The sequence below is a fragment of the Ylistrum balloti genome, unplaced genomic scaffold (genome assembly GCF_031769215.1).
Source record: "Ylistrum balloti isolate Yb309-2 unplaced genomic scaffold, AGI_CSIRO_Ybal_v1 Utg371388, whole genome shotgun sequence".
Lineage (NCBI taxonomy): Eukaryota > Metazoa > Mollusca > Bivalvia > Pectinida > Pectinidae > Ylistrum > Ylistrum balloti.
This window is the reverse complement of record NW_026782731.1, coordinates 634,338-658,875: the sequence shown is the minus strand read 5'-3', so window position 1 is coordinate 658,875 and position 24,538 is coordinate 634,338. Positions and strand designations below refer to the sequence as shown.

Here is a 24,538-nt window from a genome sequence, read left to right as displayed (position 1 = left end):
CTTATCTCCGACAGCTTGTTCGAATGATCCGGTGGGTTGGTTCATATGACCTTTCGCCGATCTGATCTTGGGAATGGCTCTATTATCTTTACCCGTCCTCCTCAGTTGTCCATCCCGCCATAGTCCGTAATCCGGCGCGGATCTGTACCGATCTTGAGATACCTTCTCTCGTTTGATCTTCTGCCGTGGTGTAGGTTGTGAAAAATCTGTTGACTTGATACAATCGTCGGCGGATTCGTGATTGACGTCCTCACCTTCCTCAACCACTCTACTTTCTTCCTGATCCGTAAGTTGATCTGTTATCCAGCTGTGCATATCCGGATTGTGCCGGCGTAAATCCTCGTGTGCCCTTTGTGTTTCCATGGCTAGCTCTTCCCGGAGTTTACAGATCTCCTCGCTTATACGGCTTTGGACACCAGTCATTGATTCTGATGACGGCATGTTCAAAACGGTACGTCGTTCCTGGGCCATTGCATGTCCCATACGCTGCCCCGCTGGAGATTTCAACTGTCGGTCACTATCTGGGTACGAGTGTAGTTTTTTCCGTCGTGTTACGTTTGCATCATCCATAACACAGCGTGATATATCACAAAATACAACGAACTTATGGGTATAGATTGATATAAGCCAAAATCCCACCGCTGCCACCAATGTAATGCCGAGTGAAGTGTTAACAGAATAAACAATGTAAGACGTGGTAGCGTCAATTGAGGTATTTAATACTCGTAATACTAAATATAAAGGAAACTAAAACATAGGTTCCCCATGGTACACAACTCCTTACTATCAATTATATGGAAAACAACATAAGCTGGAGTACCTGTGTACGATTACGTCCTTCCCGGCCACTAGACACAGCTAGAGAGAGAGAGACAACTGTTCACCTCTCCACGTGCTCTCGTCACGCCCTAACACACACAATACCGTCTAAATCGTCACTGAGTGGGACATGCACTGCGTACTAAATAGGTCAGTGAGCTAATTACACTAGCATTACAATATGAATATGTCAGAAAACCGAACAATGCTCAACAGTCAACCAAACGACAGTTATATAACATCAACTTTATAGTCATGTGATTGTTGACACTCGTTTTCTTTGTGATCATTGAGGAAAAATGTGTAGTTATGCCTAGCATTTTGAGACGAAAAAGTGTTTCACTTTTAATTTCAGCACGATGCTGGTACAATTCATTTCCTATAAACGTCATGACAAGGGGATACTCGAGTAAAATCCCAGAATCATTTTCATACCCTTAAGTAAAATATACATTTTGATTACCACCTCGTAAATCAGAGAGATCTTGAAGTTCACCATCGTTTTATCTTTATCGTTTTATTTCTTTTTTCCTCCATTTTCGCTTTGAATTCTCTTACGATCTAATGATAAAAATCTTTAAATTGAAATCCATGATGATCACCTGTCTGCCGTTTTTTCGGAGCAGTCTCAAAATCAATGGTAAGCAATTATGAAGTCAAATGAACCTATATACGAAATATTTGAAAGCTTCGCCACGTGCTCCTTGAACAAATTGCGATACCAAATTTTAGTAATGTATATTCGGGATGATCACCGACCAGTCTTTTTTCTGGTTGGTCCAAAAATCAAATAGACACAACTGGAGAACAAGGAAACATATGCATTGAATTTGAGAAAGATCAATCTAACGCTTTTCAAGAAATATTGTTGATAATCATTAATTTCCAGAATCGAAGAAAGACGTGTGCCAGCCATTTTGGCTTCTAATCATCAAAATTGGACAAGGAACAAGAGAAACTGAGCTTGAAATCCCAAAAGGATTTGATAATGACCGAACCAACACTTCTTCAGAAATATCGATTACAATTGACAACAGTCAAGACAAATGAAAAACAAAAGAAAACAAAATGACAAAACTTGCTATATTCAGTCATCACATTCTACCAAAAAAGTCCAATATATCAGCATAATTATAATCCAAACTCAAATTCGATAAAACTAAGACAAAATATGTACGAAAGAGATTTACATGTAGACTGCTGGATAGTATATCGAGCATAAGACCAGGTGTTCCGATAGCATAAGTGTCTTTTTTTGTTTATCGACAACACCCACTATTTACGCCATCGTCAACCCAAGTAAATGATGTCACGTTCTCAAATGAGGGCAACGGAACCAACAAGCAAACTAACGAGCATCAAACACGTTCAGCTCATATCGCACGAACAGATAGAATATTCATCAATGAGAGCACTATGATTACCCTAAAAAAACCCAATGATTTTCATTAAATGCAAACAAAAATATTTTCTGGAAAATTTTCGTTCTTTTGATTCTTCTTGAGTATATGGTATGTACTTCTAGTGTGCAAGGTCTCATTGATATATAATAATTATAGCAATGCACCGTCGTTACAGATTTGTTCTATTTCGTTATTACATACACAATTTTCCACCTCCAGGTGCCGAGCGATACTCCAAGGACGTGGAAATGATGATCGGAAGGAAAGTGCCACGCTATATCAAATTTTTGTGGTCATGTATATCACCATTCTTTCTGCTGGTAAGTACCCAACGATCAATTTCGTCGCAGATTGTGAATGACCAAAACTCGCCGGGTTATCACCTGATATAAACATCTAGAGTAGTACGTTTAGAAAGATACTCTGAGATATATTCTTTGTATTTATTAACTGTGTGATTCTGGCGGTATTGCTGCTGGGGAGTAGTATAGATATAAATATTGTACCTTAGTTTATGATCTAAACTTGCCGTCGTAGTTTCCATTTGATCTGTTTCCCGATATGTCATTGTTTTATGTCTGCTTTAATAAATATATTATTTATGATTTTTATAATGAATCCATGTTACGTTTTGATCAAAAGTATATATTTTAGATTGATTGATTGTTTTGATAACCTCAATGAATATCAAGCATCCTTTTCTTTTTGAAAAACGAAAATGAAACTCTATCAGAAGAGGAAAATGTTTAATTATCTATAAATTATTATACCAGTGCATGTAATAATGTCATAAAAGTACTAAATGCTTGTGTCGTAGATGAACTGGCATACCATTTCGTATTTTATATTTTTTTTTATCTTTTGTTCTGTTTTTGTATCTCTCAGGTGTTGATGATAAATAGTCTGGTGTCATACGACCCGCCTACATACGGGGAATATGCATATCCAAATTTGATCAAGGTTGCAGGCCTGGTGTTTTCCGTTCTGCCTATTATACCACTTCTCCTTAACGGCATAAACACCGTGTTTCACTCGCCGGGAAAGTCAATCTACAAGGTATGATTTAAAAGATCTTATGTATATATAAATTCAAGTTATAATAAGGTAGAGTGACATTGCTTGTAATACCTTGCGAACGCGGTTCTCCCACTGAACTGGCCGCCATACAGCCCTGACCTATTCCCTATTGAGCATTTGTGGGACCAGCCGGATAGACAGGTTAGAGGGCCAGCCTCACACGTTCCTCTTGTCCAACTGATGAGAGCAGCCCTCTCGGAAGAATGAGCCAAAATTCAAATGAGGAGGATAAACTCACTCATGAACTCCATTTCGATTTTAGAGAACAGAATTTTTTCAATTTCCTACTCTTAAATCACTTATCAGGTAAATCTATGATTTTGCTCTCTATTGATTAATCTTACTTACTTTAAAATATTGAACATTATACTCAACGTCTTGCCTAGAATCATCTTTAAAGTTTGCCTTGCGTTTCTTTATCCCGTAAATATATATGTATTTATGTATCAATATATATTCCTTTACATGACAATATAACTTAACTTGCATATTCAGCAACACGATCATATCGATTTGTGATATTTCTGAGTTTGATTTATTGCATTTAATGATTTGTATTTTTCATTTCTTGTGCTGTTTGCTAGTTTGAGCAAATACGCGCATATTGTGTTTGTTTTAGCTGCAGATAGATATATTCCGCATGCAAATCTTGTTTCTACTTTTCAGAAGTTACTCAGTTCGATAAGACCGACAGAGGATTGGCATCCGAAAAGCCTTGCAGTGGATTATCTTAAACTCTCTTGGGATACAAGTGGCACTCTTTTACAAAGGATTCTTGTCAACATAGGGTTAAAGGAGTCACAGAACGTATCATGAGTGTTTTTGTCGTTTAACATTAACATCTTTGCTTTAATCGAGCTGGCATGATATCTGCTTCTTAAATGTTTGTTACCCATATCCGATATAAACTAATGGAATGGAACAGCAAGCAAGTTCTACATGTAAACCTTTTATCATAGATATCTTCATTAAGATGAAAAGTGTAAATAAAATGATTGCAAAGTATGAACACAACAACTGAAACTATTAAGATATGTAATAATTCACAAAGTCATTATCAAAAGACAGGATTATTTTGCCAATTAATGATTGATAAAAAATAGGTTCTGAATCTGTGCGTGGATTGATGCCAACATGGATACATATACAAACCAACACTTCTGTTGCAACCCACAACCGTTTTTCTTTCTATATCATTGAGATAATACTGCGGTTCAGATAATTGTTGTGCTATATTAAGGTTTTTGACAATGGGGATATAAGAAAGCTTAACCTTAACAATATTGGCAGTAGTTTTTTTCTAATTGTACTATAGATTCGTCAGATTTCCTAATTTGGTCTAATTATCACTGTTTTATAATATTTCGTTTCTGTTGGTTATTTGTATTAAAATAACTCGTACATACATGGTGAGTTTTTTCATTATTTCTAATCTATATTTTTTTATGTATCTTTGTGTTATTATCGTTTGCTTTGCAAAACGAATACAGAAGATCTGAGTTTGTATGTATACATGCTTTGAATAAGTGATCGGTATCCATGGTATATCTACGAATGGCATGTAGTCAATATCATTATGCTGTTTGATTCATCAGCATCGGCCAGCAATATGGATTTTATGAAGTTTAAGAATTCATTATAAACGAGGGATGGCCTTATCATTAATAGACCGTATGAATGTTTGTGACACTGGAGCATGATTAACCAATATTTCTACTTAAGCAAGATTGCATAATGTATAGATGGGAGGTTTTTCGTAATGAAAAAGTCTTCTGTATACCGAGAAATGTAATAATAGCTGCAGACAAGGATCAAATTACTGGAGGTCTGATCTGCAGACAAAATAAAATACTTGTCATGTACGTCTTGATGAGTGAATTGAACATCGACATAGAGGTACACTGATGTATTTTTTTCTTTAAGATTTAAACTGCTGACTATTTAACGAATGATAGACCTGGCGGATTGAACTTACTTTGTTAGTGTATCTAATATAACATGTTCTCGTTTCACTAATTATCTAGCTCAGATTTCAACACTCATATTGCAATTTATATTCCGCAATTTATATTCCCTTCATCGTAACTTAACACTTTTAATATCACGGACTTGTTATAAAAACAGTAACATTTTTTAGTTCGTTTGTTATAACAGCAGTGCATTACCTGTCCGATTGTTTCGCCAACATAGACTAAACCACGCAGAGCAAATTTTATCTCATAAAGAACGTCAGTAACTCAATAGTTAAGGAGTATAAACTATTTTGTCGGAAAACTACTGTATTAATTTTCGTGATTAGAATATTGATGGATTAGCATTTTCCCCCACATTTCAAAATGTTGAAAAGACATATCGTGACATGACCCGCAGTGATCACAGTGAGCACGCTGATTTTACGGACATATCCAAAGTTCACAGCCGTAAAACAATTTCTTCGTAAACTTGAAAAAACAGATTCACAAGCACTTCCCGTGGCCATTAGAAATGTTCAAAAGATAATGAGTAGAAGTGATAGCTGATGATAGAACAAACAGAACTAAGCAGTAGGGCCTCACATCCAGAACTTGCCATTGGTGGTTAGAACTTAAATGGTTGAACCTTAGTAGGAGTATGAAGAACAGCCAAATTGTCGACATCAAAAAATAGATACCCGTTATGAATATTCCTGGTATATTTTGAATTAACAATTTAAAAAAAAAACGTCACGTTTATGTGCCTATGCTAAGCAGTTGTGTTATGTGTTTGTCTAAAGCGAGCCATACAAATAAAATCTAAAACACAAGTTGACAACAATAACCTATTTCTGTGATACCCTTGTCTTGTATTTCGATATACACCACCACATATATATCAGTCTTTTATGTAGAGAACAAAATTTACGACAAATAGTTAGCGTATGGATGACATAAAAACATAAATCTCTCAAACCTGGCGACTGCTTCAGATAATATTACTAACAAATAACTGGTGGTGGGAAACACACTTCATCTCAGACACAGGAGATGTTGGGGTTTCAACAAATACTACTTTTAGATCAGGACCGTACAGATTGTTATGTTTATGTGGAGAAGTTGACAATACAACTTTAAACCGATCTTAGTACTTATTTTAGTTATAGTAGGCGTTATTTTTTCAATATGCTTTCAACCATTACACAGTCATCCGACCAACAAGGCATTCTTTAAGGGCACTTGTATAGTTAAGTTACCAGCTTTAAATCATGAGGTTATCGTTGTCCCAAATTCCAACCAAGGGAGATATATCCTCCAGTAATTACTTATTTCATAAATGAATTAAAATTGCTTTATTATATATTTTTTATTTTTGGTATTTTTTATCTAGTTTTACAGAGCTACATGTATCTACACACGTACTCACACAGCTCTATACATATACACATGTGCCAACAATCATAATAAAAACAAGATAATTACATGAATATCTAGGGCTGATTGATGCAAAATATGAATCTCAGCGACAATGCAGCATGGAAAACATGACTGAAAGGATTTTGTGAGTTGGAATTACAGTTCTTTTTTTCGATACAAATGTCTAGATCACCAACGTGCTTTGATTGACGCTACGATTGTACCATAAGTTACATTACAATTCCAGATTTTGATATGTACGTGTACATTGAATTTTCAGAGTACAAGAAGAATTTTAATACATAATTTACAGTTGAGAAATTATATTCGATGCAGGAGGAAATTACTGATTTATATGTATATTCACAATATACCCTGTAGATGCACGTAGTGTGTGTGTTATTAGGGTGTGTGTTTGAGTATATGTGTAGTGTGTTACGAGGGTGTGAAAGAGGGTGTGTCTGTGTGTGCGCGCGTAAGTCGGATAAGCTGCTGTACATATAAAAACAGTTAACCTCAAACAAGTCCATCCTTTTTGTTTTCATCCACAGAAGAAACAAACCTAACACCTGTAGTTAATCATATGCATGACTGCTTAAATATACGGTAGGTTATAATAATCCTTCGTTTTTGCTTCCTTCTGCCTGAAGTTATATCTAAAATGACGTGTCAGTTATCCTCAGGAGACATTTTGCATGTGCATATGGCATATTGCCAGTTACTGAATTGGGGGCTATCGAATTATAAACACAAAATATCTTGTTTGAATGAGACCATGCGGTTAGTCCATGTGGAAAGATTGAGGATATATTCTATTTTGCTGAAGTAAAATTTTTTTATGAAAATAGCGAAAGAAACTGAGAACAATAATATTACCGTGTCCATTTCACGGATAGAGACACATTTATGTAGTATCACTTTAAAGGTTACAAGTTACAAACTTTAGAATATGACATGCGTGGAATGTCGACCTGTAGTGAAATAAGAGACTTCCAGCAAACGTGGTAGTCGGATTGATGCAGATGAAGAAGTCTGCCGGTTGATTTTTAATACATTGTACATCTTCATTCGTTAATATTTATGAGTCATGGCAAAAAACTTTTCTGCAGAAGTCAACATTCATGTTTTATTAATATGAAATCAGTAGTTACAAGTGATATTGTCACCAAACTTGTTTTTTTTTTACCTAAATTCACTATACTTGATGATCAGTTGGAGCATGTAAACTGTAAAACCAATGTGTGTTTTTTCATCTACCTCGATGTTCATATGCATTGTATGTTTCTCTCTAAATATAAAAGTCGTTAACAAGCTGGGAGCATCATCATATGTACGTGTATGCATGATTATCCGAACGCACAAGTTAGATCCTGAATTCCCCAAACGTTTTACTGATTGAACTTCGTTAATTAATTGTGCAGTGTTTGAGCGGTTTAAATGCAGTAAACATACTCTCTTGAAATTAGAGGCAGATTTGATGATTTTGTGAGATTTAGTTTCTTAGCGTGTTTTTGGACAACAGTTGGGTGTAGTCGGTTGATCTTCGTAATGTGCAGTGCAAATGTTATCATATTAAATGTTACTGATCATTTGTTTAAATTACTAATCTCACTGAGGTTATATAGAGGATATTTAATAATGTAGTAACACAAATAATCTGTGGCTTAAGTTTCATAAGTGTGTCTTATATTTTAGTATCTTTTAAGATCGAACAGCACGAGTGTATGAGACAAAAACTATTAGACACACAAGAAATGTGAATTATTCATGTAACAAAGTTACTACGCGACTGAATATATGACTGATGATGACACAAATCCTATTGAAATGTCTAACGTGACAGCTTCATCTTCAATGCGTTCGGTAATTATGTAATTTGCGTTGTATCGTTTGCTGACTTCCATGGAAATGAAAGTTTACCAAGGAATCGAAGGTTGTGTTACAAGTAAACAACCTCTTGAGGTTTCTAGTCTTGTGTTCGCAACTGTTGTAAATCTGCTAAAGTGTTATTTTCATTAATTTTCTATGATGTTATACCAGTTGCACAATAAATACAAATCTCCAGGAATTAAGTATACTTATATGAAAAAACCTCTCAAACCATGACAGATTCATAACCTGAATACGTTAGCACATCATACATGGTTAATCATAGCATATGTATAACATATAGCACAACATCATACAAGGTAAATCATAGCATATTCATAACATATAGCACAATATCAACGGTTATTTTAAAGGCCTAAGATCTTCCCTGGCTACGTTTGAAATAAAAACACTTCTGTTGGTTGAAGTTTATTGCTTTGAATTAAAGGCTATTGGTTGAGCTTAAAGGTCATTGGTTGAGGTTAAAATTCCTTGGTTTTGGTTAAATTTTATATTCATAACATCAGATCATTAGTTTAGAGTTTCTCACCCTGATCATTTGTAAAATAAAAAAAATTGGTTGAGAAATACTTCATGGACCCGATTACCTTTGAGTTGATAATTATAGCACGGTCTCACGCAATCAAGTTCTACACTAGATATATGTAGCAACATATAAAGAAAGGCAAATACGATATAAGATATAAGGGAAGGCAAACAAGAGGCGTATGGAATTTAACGGTTTTGTAAATATATGATTTTAGAAATTAGTGACCACGTCATTTGGATGATATATGTTGAGACGTTCCCAAGTAAATTTAATGAACCATTGTCATGGTTATTTTCCATTGTTTCTAATTGTCCATTATCATGGACGTTGATGTCAATTACTACATGATAATAAACATTAATTCCATGGCCCTCTATTTTCGTCATTACCTATCAAATGATTGTCTATTAATTACCATTACCTAATTAGTCTTGAATATTATTACGTCATACAGGTACTCGTTCACGGGTGATCAGCACATGCTAGTCTATGCCCAACCTCTGATTATTACTTTTCCAAGTATTTCGACATAGCGGGGTTTATTTTAACAAAATTCCAACGTTTATTCTATTGGTATTTTGTCAAAGACATCCAGAAGAGTTTAACATAGACTAGCATGAGGACAATATTTCGTGGAGGCGTTTTAAGACGTGCAGAATTAAACCAAGTGTGAGATACGATGGTGAGGATTTGTAGCCTGATCTCACTACACACTCGTGAGGGTATATATTTTACATAGAACGCTTCCCTGTACCTTTTACAGGTATACGTTGTATACTTTTGATTAACTGAAGCGAAACGAGTGCTTATTACTACAACAATATCACAGTAATTCACTTCACTATTTAAAAGTGCTACCTATCACTTCGATGTAACTTACGAACAATTTGATATGTTGTGTTTTAAGAAACAATTGTTTTCCAGAAATAATTGTACGAAGAGCATTTTCAGTTTCTGTCACACGGCCTGTGCAAAACACCAGAGTAATTTTGAGGGATCTGATGTTGAAGAGGCGTATGTCAAAGCTAAACCCTTTAAAGAGATACCTGGACCATCTGGATTGCCTGTTATCGGAACGCTGATGCAATACACAGGTAATTATCAAGCAACTGTTGAAAAATTTGTTATACATTTTTGTTTGCACAAAGAGGTTGACATTACACGGATATGATGTAATGACCGCATTCAAGATCCACGTGGTTCTATATAGAAGTAACAAAAATCGATATAAATTTAATATTGTTTTCAATAGAGAAAAAATATGAATAGCTCATGATGTCGGTGCTGAATTGGAAATTTCAAAGCGAAATGAGGAATTTTGAAAATCAAATCACACCAACGAAGTCGGGGGACTCATTGCTATTGTTTCTTTTCTCACTTATTGTTATTAAGCTACACAAACGACGTTAGGAGGACTTATATATATATAGTTATTGTTTCGTTCCTCTCTCATTGTTATTAAGCCACACTAACGATGTTAGAGGGACTTATTGGTAATGTTTCGTTTCTCTCTCATTGTTATTAAGCCACACTAACGATGTCAGAGGGAATTATTGGTAATGTTTCGTTTCTCTCTCATTGTTATTAAGCCACACTAACGATGTCAGAGGGACTTATTGGTAATGTTTAGTTTCTCTCTCATTGTTATTAAGCCACACTAACGATGTCAGAGGGACTTATTGGTAATGTTTCGTTTCTCTCTCATTGTTATTAAGCCACACTAACGATGTTAGAGGGACTTATTGGTAATGTTTCGTTTCTCTCTCATTGTTATTAAACCACACTAACGATGTTAGAGGGACTTATTGGTAATGTTTCGTTTCCTACTTATTAAGCCATACCTTCCTGTGAAACTGCCCAATAGATTCTCATCCGCCACTACATACAAGATCATTAGTTGTGCACCTTCCATTTTCTGGGGTCTGACTACCAAGATGGCTGCCATGTGTTCTAATAGCTGTTCAGTGTGATTAGACATAATGTAATTTGATGGAAGGGACAATAGCGTGACAGCGCATGTTTCTCTGAAAAGGAAGTGACCTAGTCAAAATAAGATATGTAGCGTGATTATTTGACACCGGTAACTTTCATAACCTCACGTTCATATTTCCACGAAATGTTCTCCAATCCCTGGGCTCTGATTGTTTTAGTTCGGGGTCTTGTTGCTATTTTTTCTATTGTTACGTAACATTACGTCACTCCGTACGAAACAAAGTACATTGCTCTACTAGACGTTATATTTACCATGGTTTCGAAGCACCATGAGAATCATGCGAGTGGTTTCTAAGATTATCTCGTAATCGAATTAAATTCTCATCCAAAATGGCCGCATTGACCACGTCTATCGTATATGCAAACCAGAATTGGGTTAGGGTTAGGACACGACAGACTCTTCTCGATCTTTTCCTACAACGAAACCAACAGGGACAGCTTTTCACCAAGCTGTATGACAAATGTGATGATTTCAATTTCCCTATTGTGTATTTTCCATCACTGGATAGTAATAAACCTTTATCCCAAGCCTATGGTATTTTCATGTCACCACTGATTCGACATTTGAGGGCATGTTCCCATTATCACGATTTCGTGAAAGAAGTCGTCAATTGACGGAAAAAACTCGTAAACACAAGGTTTCAAAATATGCCGATTCATGGCAATTATGGATAAGTTCTATTGTCGTAATAGTGATCACATTGTTAAATATTCTATTTCTTTTTGAGATATGAAGCTGGACGTATTTGATTCCCGATAGTTCGTCTGTTAGGTCTGTCGTTTCATACCTTTTCCTTGTTTGTGAACATGACATTAATTACTTGGATTGAGTATGGTTTACATTGCGGGTGTCAGCGATGAAGAAGAAAACGTTTACTCATCTGGAACACCTGGTCTTATTTTCCTTGTTCTTTTTCAGGAATCTCTATCTTTATTTGTTTTACATTTTGCCCTAGATTTACGGAATTAACGTTTGGATTTATGCTCAAGTTGACATGTTGGTATTTTCTTGATGTTTTTGTACCATAACGAGTGTTTCCGCTGGTGGGTAGTTGTGTCACCGAGAGCACTTCTAACCCAGTTGCTTTTCATCATGGATATGAGAAAAACAAGTAGCTTAATGATTGATTCGACGCCCAGTATCAACAGGACTCCCTTGATATGCCCCAATGGCACAGACCTATACAAACTTCATCTAGGATTGCCTTCGGGGACGTTATTAATTTTATACAAAGTTGTACTACCTGTTGTACTATAAAAACTACGCAGCAACATTTCAACCATACAAAATTAAACTCATTTCCACAATGCAAAATTAAACTAACGGATATACTTACACAATGAGATACTGTGGAGTTTTTCAGCTTTTCAAAACTGTCAATAAATAGTTCTCTGGCAAGTAAAGTTAATTCTATCCGAAGCTTTGAACCCCTAAATTGTAAAAACTACCAATGTTGTTTATGGTATGAAATGTGCTCTTTGTGGTTTAATATATTTTGGTGAAACAAAATGACAGTTATGACAACATATAAATGGTCATCGTTCAGCAGTGAACCGCGGAGAGAATCAATGTTTAATCAACATTTCATCCTCCCAGACCATGCTATACAATCGAAGAGTGTCCGTATTTGGGACAAAATACACCATCGTACAAATGACCCCACATAGAGCACACTCTACCTTAGACGAACATTTTATGACCTCGTGGACTATGTAGAAAATTTATCCTGGATGCAGTAACACTAACGTTATGGTTTTTTCCACTCCTCCAAACAAGACGTAATCGTAACCCTAGACATAACAATAAATACAGCGTTTATACTGTTACGTTTGAAAATCTAATGGATACAGCACAGAAACCAGTAGGTGTCCATCACGCTTGAACTACGTTATATTCACTTCCTCTCTCCTTCCTAATACTGCTGCTTGTGAACTGTGGAAATAAGCTTCTAAACTTTACAAAATTATTGATGATGTGGGACAAATCAGGTTTTTTAACTTGTTCACGATTCTCCAACAATCTGCCAATTTAATATTGAGTTTGAACATCAGGGAGTGGACGCTATAAAAATTAGCAATATTTTACACCAGATGTCTGTTCAATCTAACATTTAAAGCAAAACACACCTGTAATTTCCTACAGTTACTTCAAGCCGATTACATCCAGACTCTCTAACTACAAACATGCGCTGCAACAACTGAATGTAAATGTAAATGCTAGTCCTCCGTCAGTTTTTTGTCTTGTTTAACTCCTTCTTATAACAATAGTCCAGCTGTCAGTTAATTTGAATATACTTCGAAGATACTTATTCTGTTGACAACTATGCAATTGAATGGGTGAAACGAGAATATGCTGCTTTGGATTCACTTTCTGACTGGGTAAAGTCCATTCGGTCCATTATTTGTAAAATAATTTTAGCTTGACATGGCAAACACATGTCAACTCTCCTCAATCTTGATGTTAAATCTACTTAAGATTTACATGACAAGTATGTCATTGTGCCTGCAGAGAAGGCGTCCAAGAACATGGCCCAAACATTATTACAATTGCTGTATACCAAAAGAATTGGGCTTTCTTGATAACGAAGGAATCTACACCTTAACATTATGCAATTTTTCAAAAGACGGAATATAAGCTAATCATGCTTTGGTATTACAGTCATTAAGAATGCGCTTTTAAGGATATGAACTTACCGATTTATGTTGAATTCATTCATTAAAGGTTGAATTTACCACTCTGTCTTCGTTCTCTTGTTATTAGAGCTTTCTTCTCCAAGAAAGGTGAACGGCGTTATGAATATACTCCTATTGAAGACGCTTTACAATTTATAGGTCAGATGGACGACAACGTGTCTATCGACGTCGCCTAGAGAGATATTCGGCAGATTTGTTGGTGGGATTGGGATGGGTCGGTTTAAGTATGGGCAGGGATATCGCAAGGCATTAGAACACCTCTTGATGTTATCCATCGCTATCTTAAAGCAGTAACATGGCCCAAACATTATTACAGGCCTTTCCTCTTAACCATCGACATAACTTTACGTTGCAGCAGGACAACGCGAGGCCCCGTGTTGCTGGGGTATGTCGTGACTTTCTGTCTCGAAACAGCATCCCAGTCCTTGATTAGCCACCACATAATCGAGATTAATCCTCATTTGAACATTTGTGTGACGCGCTGGACAGGAGTGTTAGGAAGCGCGTCAACTTCCATATAACGTCGCTCAGTTTGTGCTGTCCCTTATTCGGGAGTGGAATAATATCCCTCAAATAACAGCATAGGATACCCTTGTTTTAACACTATTCGTGCAAACGCCGTCTGTGATAGGACAACAAAAACCATCAAAATGCCTTCAGTAATGATGGAATAATCGAGAAACCCAAACAATGAACTTATCATCAATGAATCGTGTAAAATAATATCTATCGAAAATAAACTTGTGTTTCATTTTCCCGCTTGTGTATATACTTGTGAACTATACTTCAGCGTATTTCATACAAAATGTGTCCAAATCAAAGGAGAAACGTACAGTTGTGGGATCGTACACCGTTACACGATGTGCGCACGATATCTACACGATGTACGCACGACATCTGTACGATGTATGCATCATAGGAAAATTGAACGAAATAAGTTAGCGCACATTTGTGCGCACGTTGTTCGGTTCTATCGCACAAATGTGCGATTCTATCGTGGTAAATATATAAATCATAAAATGACTTATATATAAGTGTGGGATATTGTTTATTTATTTTCTAAATATAGAAGAATACACCTAAGTATATTTCCTAATTATCCCGTTTATATATAGGTTGGACACTTGTAGATATATCAATTACACACTGAATAATTACATACACTCGTATTTTTTAAGTGATTTGTTTACAAAGAGCCACACGTGACCAGCCTTAGAGTACAAAAACACATTATACATATATCATATATGTAAACATTTAATGGGCTTCCCTTTATACCACAGTAATTCATCATTTAAAATTCCCTACCGTCACAAAGGAAATTTTCTTTATTTATGTATTACTCTGATTTTTCATTCATTTTGAAAACAATAAATGTATATACATAAGTGCTCAGGTAAATCTCAAGTGTTGTGTTTTTACATGGGCGACCCAACCGGTACGGATCCGAACCTATCACATATATACCCGTATAAAGATAAACTTTTGTGGCCAGAGGAACCACTACTCGTCTCTTTATGAGGTGTAAAACCATATACGATAAGACTAATTAATGCAGGTAAAGTGTTATTTCAAAAACTGTCTAATCAAAAATTATTTTTATAATCGCCGATCAAATTTAATGTTCATGTGATCGCTATTTATCTTCAGGAATTTTCCGCTTTATTTTCAATTCGTAATATTAGCCAACTATTTTCTCTCCAAACCGCACAAAATGTGAGATCCTGTTGTGCACACGATACTGTGTCCTGCTTGTGTGCACACAATGTATGCACGATGTGCGCAGATCGAAGTTTTTTTTGTGCGTTGTGCGTTACCACAACTATAGGAAGATCAATATCATCAAAATCATCGAGTTTCTGGTTGACAACATCTTCGTCGAGTGTGGTGGTAAGACCTTCCAACAGAATTTGTCACACATATGGAAACTGTCTGGTCTTTTGGCTGACTTGGTTTTGGTTTTATTCGAGGCCGAATTTATTGAAGAGCTTATCAAAACAGGTCAAAAAGACTTTGCAAGGTCATTTGATTTTTAGAATATTTAAAAGGATGGGTAACCCTAACCTTGCATTGATGGCGTTTTGTCTTAGAATAACAAGAAAGTTGACCATTTCTCTTCTCCATTTTGTCCTTCACCGAAACCAACATAGACAACTTTCTACCATGCAGTATGATAAACGTGATGATTCAATTTCTCTATTGTGAATTTTTCCATTTCTGGAAAGCAATATCTCCAAACTATGGTATTCACATGCCACAGCTGATTCGATACTCAAGGGCCTGTTCCCATTATCATGATTTTCGAGCAGGAATTCGGCAACTGACGACAAATTTGTAAACAAGAATATCAAATTATGCAGTTTAATGAAAACGTTTTATGGTCTCCATTGTGATCTCATTCGGAAATATTCGAATTATCTGTATGATATGATGCTGGACATGTTTGCTGTTCGTTAGTTTGCCTGTTGGGTCAGTTGTAAATACCTTTATCTCTTCTGAGAACGTGACATTGTACATGGCGGGTGTCGGTAAAGCAAGAGACACTTACTATTCCGGAACAACTAGTCCTATTCTCCTTTTTCAGGAGTCTCAATGCTCAATGCTCAATGGTTATCTTTGTTTTGTTTGTTCATATTTTTTTTAAAAGTTTTCTGGAATTAGAATTGGATTATGACTATGTTGTCATGCGTTTTCTTTTATGTTTTTCTTTGATAGATTTAAATTTAAATTTCAGATTTCCATGAAGTTTAGTACGGATACCATGGGTCTGTTTACTTTTGTAGCCTCAAAATCACACTTCAACAAAATGGTCGCCTGCCTATTTCACCTGGTCGGTCGAAATCTAGATATTGTCCTATGCCTATCATATTTTGTATTTACGTGTATCTTGACATCATAAACACCTGAGAGGATCAGGTAGTGTTCGGAGCGGGTTTATGGAGTTTGAGTGACTTCCGCTACTGCTCAGAATTGCAATTCTAGTTTTAATTATCTTTATAAATATCATTCCGTTTTCTGTCTCTGATTGGTGGAAATCTTATTATAATCCAGTGTCAATGAAATTTTGTTTGTAGAGTATTCATGGAACACCGGTCACGTTCATAGCCTGTTTCACATTACAACAAAATAGTCCCCACTCTATGGCCTCTAATTTGTCGAAATCCAAATATTGTCCGTTTCCACGACATTTAGTATTTAGTTGTTTTTTGACACTACAAACAAGTTAAGGAGGATATGTGGTGTTTTGGACGGGTTATGGTGGCTATTTTTATGATTCTGCCGCCGTATTCGTGGCTATTCTTGGACACTACAATTTATTGTACTCAGTGGGTTATCACTAAACTTTGCAAACATGATCAGTTTTATGTCTAGTTGTGCAGTACATTTTCTCGGATCTGATTTCCGCGTGCTCTGATGGCATGGAATTATATCGACAAAAATAGTTCTACATAAATAGTCTTAATGAAACTTTGCAAAATGGCCGCTCAACTCGGGCTTCTGACTGGTCGAAACTTGAATATTGTCCTTGGAAATTGGTATGTGGAAAGAATATTGGACATCGGTCACTATTGCAGCCTGAGTTTTATTTGTCACCAAAAGGGGCACCATTTTCTGGCATCTGATTGGTCGAAACCGGGCATTTGGTCTCGTTCGTAGTCTCACTTTCCTTATCCTTATCAGCAGTATAGTGGTTCCATTCCTGATGGGATTATTAGCAAACCTTAGACAATTGCGTCTAACACAATGCAGGAATGCAACAAGGTTGCTAAGGCTTGTTTTGGTATTCGGAAGATGATAGAAGGTCTAGCTGCTCAGTGACATGGCTACTTTTCGTGCAGTACTCCTGGACATTTCAGTTTGAAAACAAATCATTATTTTTATTTATTTGATTGACTTAAAAAAAGTAAATTACTTGATATATTTTGAATTCAATATACAGACCCTATGGCTGTATACATGATGACTGGTTCAACATTGTCATAAGGTTTTTGTGAAGAATAACTACAATAACAACAAGCGTTTCTGTTAAACAGCCTAACAAATCTATCACTCCCACTATGAAGTTATTAAGATAACGTATGTCTTTAACATTTGGTAGGTCCTTTTCGACAGCATGACGTAGCACATTACCAGGCCGTGCTCGAATCAAGATGGAAACAGTACGGTTCTATTATGAAGGAAACTATCGGCAAAAGTACGGCGGTCCGATTGTTCGACCCAGACGACATTCAAACAGTCTACAAACACGAAGGAGTGTGGCCACACATTGTCCCTATCCTGGAGAGTTCGAAGAAGTATCGGGAATCCAGAAATATGTCGCCTGGACTTGGCAACATGTTAGTATGTTAACAGAAACTTTATAACGAATATCAGGTTAATATAAAATTATACATGTGTTACACTAGAGAAAAAACTCAAACAGCACAGTATACTGATGAAATGATCTGATTATAACAATGTACGAATACATGTTACATTCATTTTGAAATGTGATCAAATGATTTATTTAAAGATCAAAACAACATATGGCCGGCGGCTTGTCACATCGTACAGAATTAGATAAACTTGTAGGTTGCAATCCGTTTCTTCCGTAAAAAGAAATCCTTGTTTCATCTAAGCAATGATATCGACTTAGATAAAAAGAAGATACGATATCATGATAAATAATATGACGTCGTTTAAAATGGTAAAAAATGTGGCTCATATATCAAACGTTACGCCATTGAAACAAAATGCAAACTCAAAAAACACAAAAGTCACAATATGTACATTAAACCAAATCCAAACGAAGTAGCAGAAATGTATTGAATAAGCATCGTCAAATATTTCAGTCCCAAAAAATATTATCAGATCGTCTTCATCGACAACCGTGTCCACCTTTTCCGTGTCCAAAGTAGTCGTTTATCATCATCTGTATTTATGTATACATACAGATATATATGTTCTAAGGTGATAGCGTTATAGAACTAGTTTACAAATCAACAATCCTCACTAACACAGAGATCGTGGAATCAAGATACAAAGATCCACAGATTTATTTACTGTCTTCAATAAATGACGACTTTACTTGATGTATTTATTTGCTATGTATGATCATTTTAAAATCCAATACACTTTTTCAAATTTTAGAAATGACATTAACTAAACTATCAGTATTGAACTGAATTCCTTACACCCTACAGAAATGGCGAAGTTTGGAGTACATTGAGGAAAGCTATTCAGCCAGTGATGATGCGACTCCAAGATGTAGCTGAATTTCTTCCATATGTAAATGAAGTAGCTGATGACGTCATTGACAAAATAGACAACATGGTGGACAACACGGGGAGTATTCCACATTTCAATAACCTCATGGCAAGGTGGAACCTAGAAAGTGAGAAAAGTCTTATTGTATTGTAAGAATAACTATTGAGTAAAACAAAATTAACCTATTTAACTCTTTCCGTTTGTATTTTAGTGTATGCGTTTTAAAAGTTGGAACTATTAACATATCCCAATGTGACCTTATTTTATGTTCAAGAACACGTCGTTCATTGTTCCTGCGACTAACGTGCACGTCACTTCCTGCTTGCCATTTGTAATGCTATCTAGCCGTTTCAGCTAACGCCCTGTACATCATATCTCGTTCATATTTCACCACAGAGTATGTTATTAGAAGGAACATTTGCTCTTTCATTCGAATTCGTCCTGTTCCGACACGTCACTTCTGTTACGCAACATACTCATATTTCAGCCTGATTTGCAATTCGCATTCATGATTAAAAAAACCAACAAAATACGGTCTGGCATGATCAATTCAACATCTATAAATTAGTTCCATCTTCGTAGGATTTCTTACTGTTTACACACGATAGTATATGAAACAGGATCAAGGCAGCTATTTTCCACCCGAGTTATGTATCCTTTGGTTTCCTGTTCATCCTGGAGGTAATACTATGTACGATTTTACAGATAACAAGCTACAACACCATATTGCTTGCCAGTTCAGTCAACACACATACCATTTGAGATATTTATCATTACCCAAGGTCATTAACCAGAACAACAGCTGTCTCATACTGAGCTAAATCATTACCTAAGGTCATTAACCAGAACAACAGCTGTCTCATACTGAGCTAAATCCTTACCCAAGGTCATTAACAAGAACAACAGCTGTCTCATACTGAGCTAAATCCTTACCCAAGGTCATTAACCAGACAACAGCTGTCTCATACTGAGCTAAATCATTACCCAAGGTCATTGATCAGAACAACAGCTGTCTCATACTGAGCTAAATCCTTACCCAAGGTCATTAACAAGAACAACAGCTGTCTCATACTGAGCTAAATCCTTACCCAAGGTCATTAACCAGACAACAGCTGTCTCATACTGAGCTAAATCATTACCCAAGGTCATTGATCAGAACAACAGCTGTCTCATACTGAGCTAAATCATTCTACATAAAAGCAACGTAAACTCAAGTTGTCCAGTGGAGTTTTACTTTCACGGGTGCTTATTTGCTTCCCTGTGCCATGGACATCATCAAGTCGGTCCTTTCGTGTCTGGAGTATAACTTTGCCCACAGCTAACAAAAGATAATGAAACTTGGTGTAATCAATGGTAATTTTGAGCGATGTGTAATGTTTCAAATTCAGGGCCCTAGCCTCCTTTGTTACATAGTTATGTAATTTTCGCGTCCGGAGCTCATGTTTGCTTGCATTTGAACTGCATTGTAGGATAACGAAAATCAGTGTATACATCGATCTTACTAAGATCATGTCCATTAAACCACATTCAGGGCCCGTAACCTCTCATTTACAGTGTTACGGCCCTTTGTTAAAACTTTCATTTACAGAGCATTACATTGTTGTCATATGCGGTGAGGTAATGAAAGTTGGTCTATAATTTGGTCATATTAAGAGGATGTATAATGTACCATTTACAGTAGATGACACTTCTCAGCTACATAATTATTTACCTTTATTTAAAAATATGTCCAATGAGCAGGTACTGGAGACACACAAAGTCTGATTTAGGTGTATATTCACAAACAGTGACTAATTAAAGGTCTTTTGCTGTTTATTTCCATTAGCTGCTGCTAGGATCTGCTTTGATCAGAGACTTGGGGCACTGGACGAAGGTACTGATTCTCATTCGCAGAGAATGATACAGGCAAACTACGACATATTTGATTTATCGACAAAGATGATGTTCACTCTCCCTTGGAAATTCAAAGCCAATCAGAGACTTTCTGATCGGCACTATGAAGCGGAGGACTACTTTTATAGGTAAATCGTCACTCTAATTTAATGTGAACTATCTAGAACACATTTGAATTCTCCATCAAATGAAATCATCCAAAATATGATTTACAATTATCAAATTTATCAATTTATGATTTACGTAGATAGCCTATATTTCAATAATGTTAGTTAGGATCACAAACTTGCATTTTGTTGCTTTAAAACAGAGAGTTGCAATAAAAATATATCTAAAATACATCATTGACATTAAGATATTGAAATTGCATTTTAATTGAAAACAATCTCCTGTTTGTCTTACAAATGTCATATAATATTTTTCATCTTTCGGTTTGGTAGTTTTGCGAATCGCGATATATATTTTATTATATATTCAGCAAATTCATTAATTTTGAAGATGATCTACACCAGAATTATATTGACACATTTTGACAGATATTTCTATTTGTAATATACTTATTGTTTCTCTCTTTAAAAGCAATGGTCAGAACCTTGTGAACACAGCTGTGTCACGTATCAAGACATTAGCAGCCAATAAAGACCTGAAAGAAGGGCAGTTTCTGTTCATTTCATATCTTTTGTTTAATACAAACCTTAGCTTCGAGGATCTTAGCATCACGGCACTTACCTTATTTGCTGACGGGCTGAATGCGGTACGTAATCTGTAACGAGAGCCAACATATATAACCGTAGTCGAATTGCAGTACTCAATCTATTTAAACATTCCCTCCACTATTTGCCACATTTAAATGCTGATAATTATCACATACATGATATTTTATTAAAGGAAGTGATTTTATTTATTTGTTATATGAGTACGATATCCATAGAAATATATTATTTACTTGCAGACTGTGCCCACGTTTCTGTTAGCACTTTATTGCTTAGCAAAGAATCCTCAGATTCAGGAAAAGGCATTCAGAGAGCTGCAACGAAATGTGCCAGACAAATATGTTACCTATGACTGCTTGAAAAAACTGACGTACTTGAAAGCATGCTTCAAGGAATCATATAGGTAATATGGCTAATAGCTTATATCGATCATGCATTCTAATCAGCATATAAGAGATGAGATTATTAAATAAAATCATATATTAATTGACAATGATAATCCTGATGTATTGTGGTAAATCACTTTAGGAAACAAGACAAATGCTACGTCGAAAACAGGTCGATCATGAACCAAAAGGCAACAGACATATGTCGATCAAGAGTCGGACATAGTGATAGTAAAGGTTAAAGCGGTCAATTAAAGTGAACTTCTTCCAGTTATCAATCTTTTCTGTTGAGTGATGTGTACACATAGTGCAAATCGTCAACAAATATTGGCTACACAGGTGAGATGATTGCAGTCATACTACACCTCTGTATTATTAATACTATTTATTTGTTTTGTCGATAGATTTTTCCCGTTAAACTTGGACACAAAGCGGGTAATAAATCACGACATTGTTCTTGGAGGATACCAGGTCCCAGCAGGTGTAAGTTTTTTTTTCTGTCTGAGTAACATTGGTCTATCCAGGACACAGCACGTATGTTTACCATATGCAGTATCACGGTTTTTACAGAAAACGCACCAGAAATATTCCAAATAATTTTTGTTCATTAATGATGATTCCACTTATAACAAATCATGGAACATTATTTTAAAGCGGATATACATCCGTAGTCAATAGTTTGATGAGGTATTCGACTCGTACATTTCTCAAAACAGTTTAATGATACAGGAAAATAATCCTCCAAGGACGGTCGTGGTCAAATAGTTAAAGATTAAATCATCAACTTGTCAAATTAAAATTTTCTACGTATCTTACCGTGATACGTAATTGCTACACGTCTATATGAAATACATTACTCAGATATCATTTATTCCTACGGGATACATCACCTTAAATTAAGCAGCATTGTTACAGTTAAAAGCGTTTCGATGACGCGATATATTCCTGTTTGTAAACTTAAAAAGTTGAAAGTAAAATTATAATGCGTTGTTAGGAGACCGACCTAGTTTGACGTTTAGATAATGATATAATCGCATGAAGGAGTTGTCCTTGATTCATGCTAAAGTCATGACCAGGACATGATTGTCATGTATGACATGTCAGCGGTGGGTTCACCACTTCTTATCGCTTGTTTATAGATAATTAATGACCACTAACACTCCATCGAGCTTTTTTGTCTATTGAAATGATTTTCAGTCTGCTGAATATATCTGACTGATTCATCACAGATATCGATACATAAGGAGGAGCACTATGTAAGATGATACAATAACTGAATGTTCGTTATGATGATATATACTCCTACCGATGTGTAAGTAATGATGGTATAAATGATTTCATTTCTGTTGTGAAACGTTTCTTTTCCACAGACGACGATAGAAATGTGTTCTTTCGTGCAACAAATGTCTTCAAAGTTCTTTGATAACCCGACAGAATTTCAGCCAGAGCGTTGGATACGGGGAAGTGATCATTTTAAAATGCACCACCCATTCATTGTCATTCCCTTTAGTCACGGTCCACGGATGTGCATAGGTAAGATTAACAAATAACTGACTATTTTAAAATGCTCGGACTAATTATCAAACAAACTCCCTTTCTATAATAAGGATTTGAGATTTATTAGATATTATATTTACTAAAGATGTCGAAATAAAGTACAACCTAATAAAACTTAATGTGTTCAGGTTTAAGACTTCTATGATGTCAAGTATTTGTTTTCTCGTCGGGAATCATGTGAATTAACCTAATAAATGTAACTAAAATCTGTCGAGTTTCGAAACTCCTGACCTTATAGCGACATGAAATCTTTGAAACTGCTAAAGATTTTAAGACTTCATCACACTTGTGCCAGGTAAAGAATGTACAGTTTTCTTCAGTGAAATCACAATGAAGTATGTACAGTTGTCTTCAGTGAAAATACAATAAAGTATGTACAGTTGTCTTCAGTGAAAATACAATAAAGTATGTACAGTTGTCTTCAGTGAAAATACAATAAAGAATGTACAGTTGTCTTCAGTGAAAATACAATAAAGTATGTACAGTTGTCTTCAGTGAAAATACAATGAAGTATGTACAGTTGTCTTCAGTGAAAATACAATAAAGTATGTACAGTTGTCTTCAGTGAAAATACAATGAAGTATGTACAATTGTATCAGTAAAAGACAATGATGTATGTACAGTTGTCTTCAGTGAAAATACAATAAAGTATGTACAGTTGTCTTCAGTGAAAATACAATAAAGTATGTACAGTTGTCTTCAGTAAAAGGCAATGATGTATGTACAGTTGTCTCCAGTGAATACACCTAATAAATATTTCTATCGTAGACAAGAAAATTTTATACATCGTTAATGTTTCTATTGTTGTTTTACAGGTAGACGCATAGCTGAACAAGATATGTACGTGATGATGGCTAAGCTACTGAAGACGTACAAAGTAACCACTTCAACTCGGGATTTGGGTTTGAAATTTCAAATAATTCAAACTCTAGACAAACCTGTCACGTTCTCTTTTGAGAAACGCCATTAA

General features: G+C 35.7%; 1 protein-coding gene across 1 annotated transcript; it reads left to right on the top strand.

Moving 5' to 3' along the window:
- Positions 1-9,702: 9,702 nt before the first annotated feature.
- On the top strand, positions 9,703-24,538 carry LOC132562291 (probable cytochrome P450 CYP44). Its single transcript, XM_060227031.1, has 10 exons — positions 9,703-9,755; positions 10,011-10,180; positions 17,872-18,109; positions 18,956-19,146; positions 20,845-21,040; positions 21,492-21,666; positions 21,865-22,028; positions 22,416-22,494; positions 23,382-23,544; positions 24,384-24,538. Exons 1-10 carry the CDS (start codon positions 9,703-9,705, stop codon positions 24,536-24,538), a joined length of 1,584 nt encoding a protein of 527 aa, XP_060083014.1.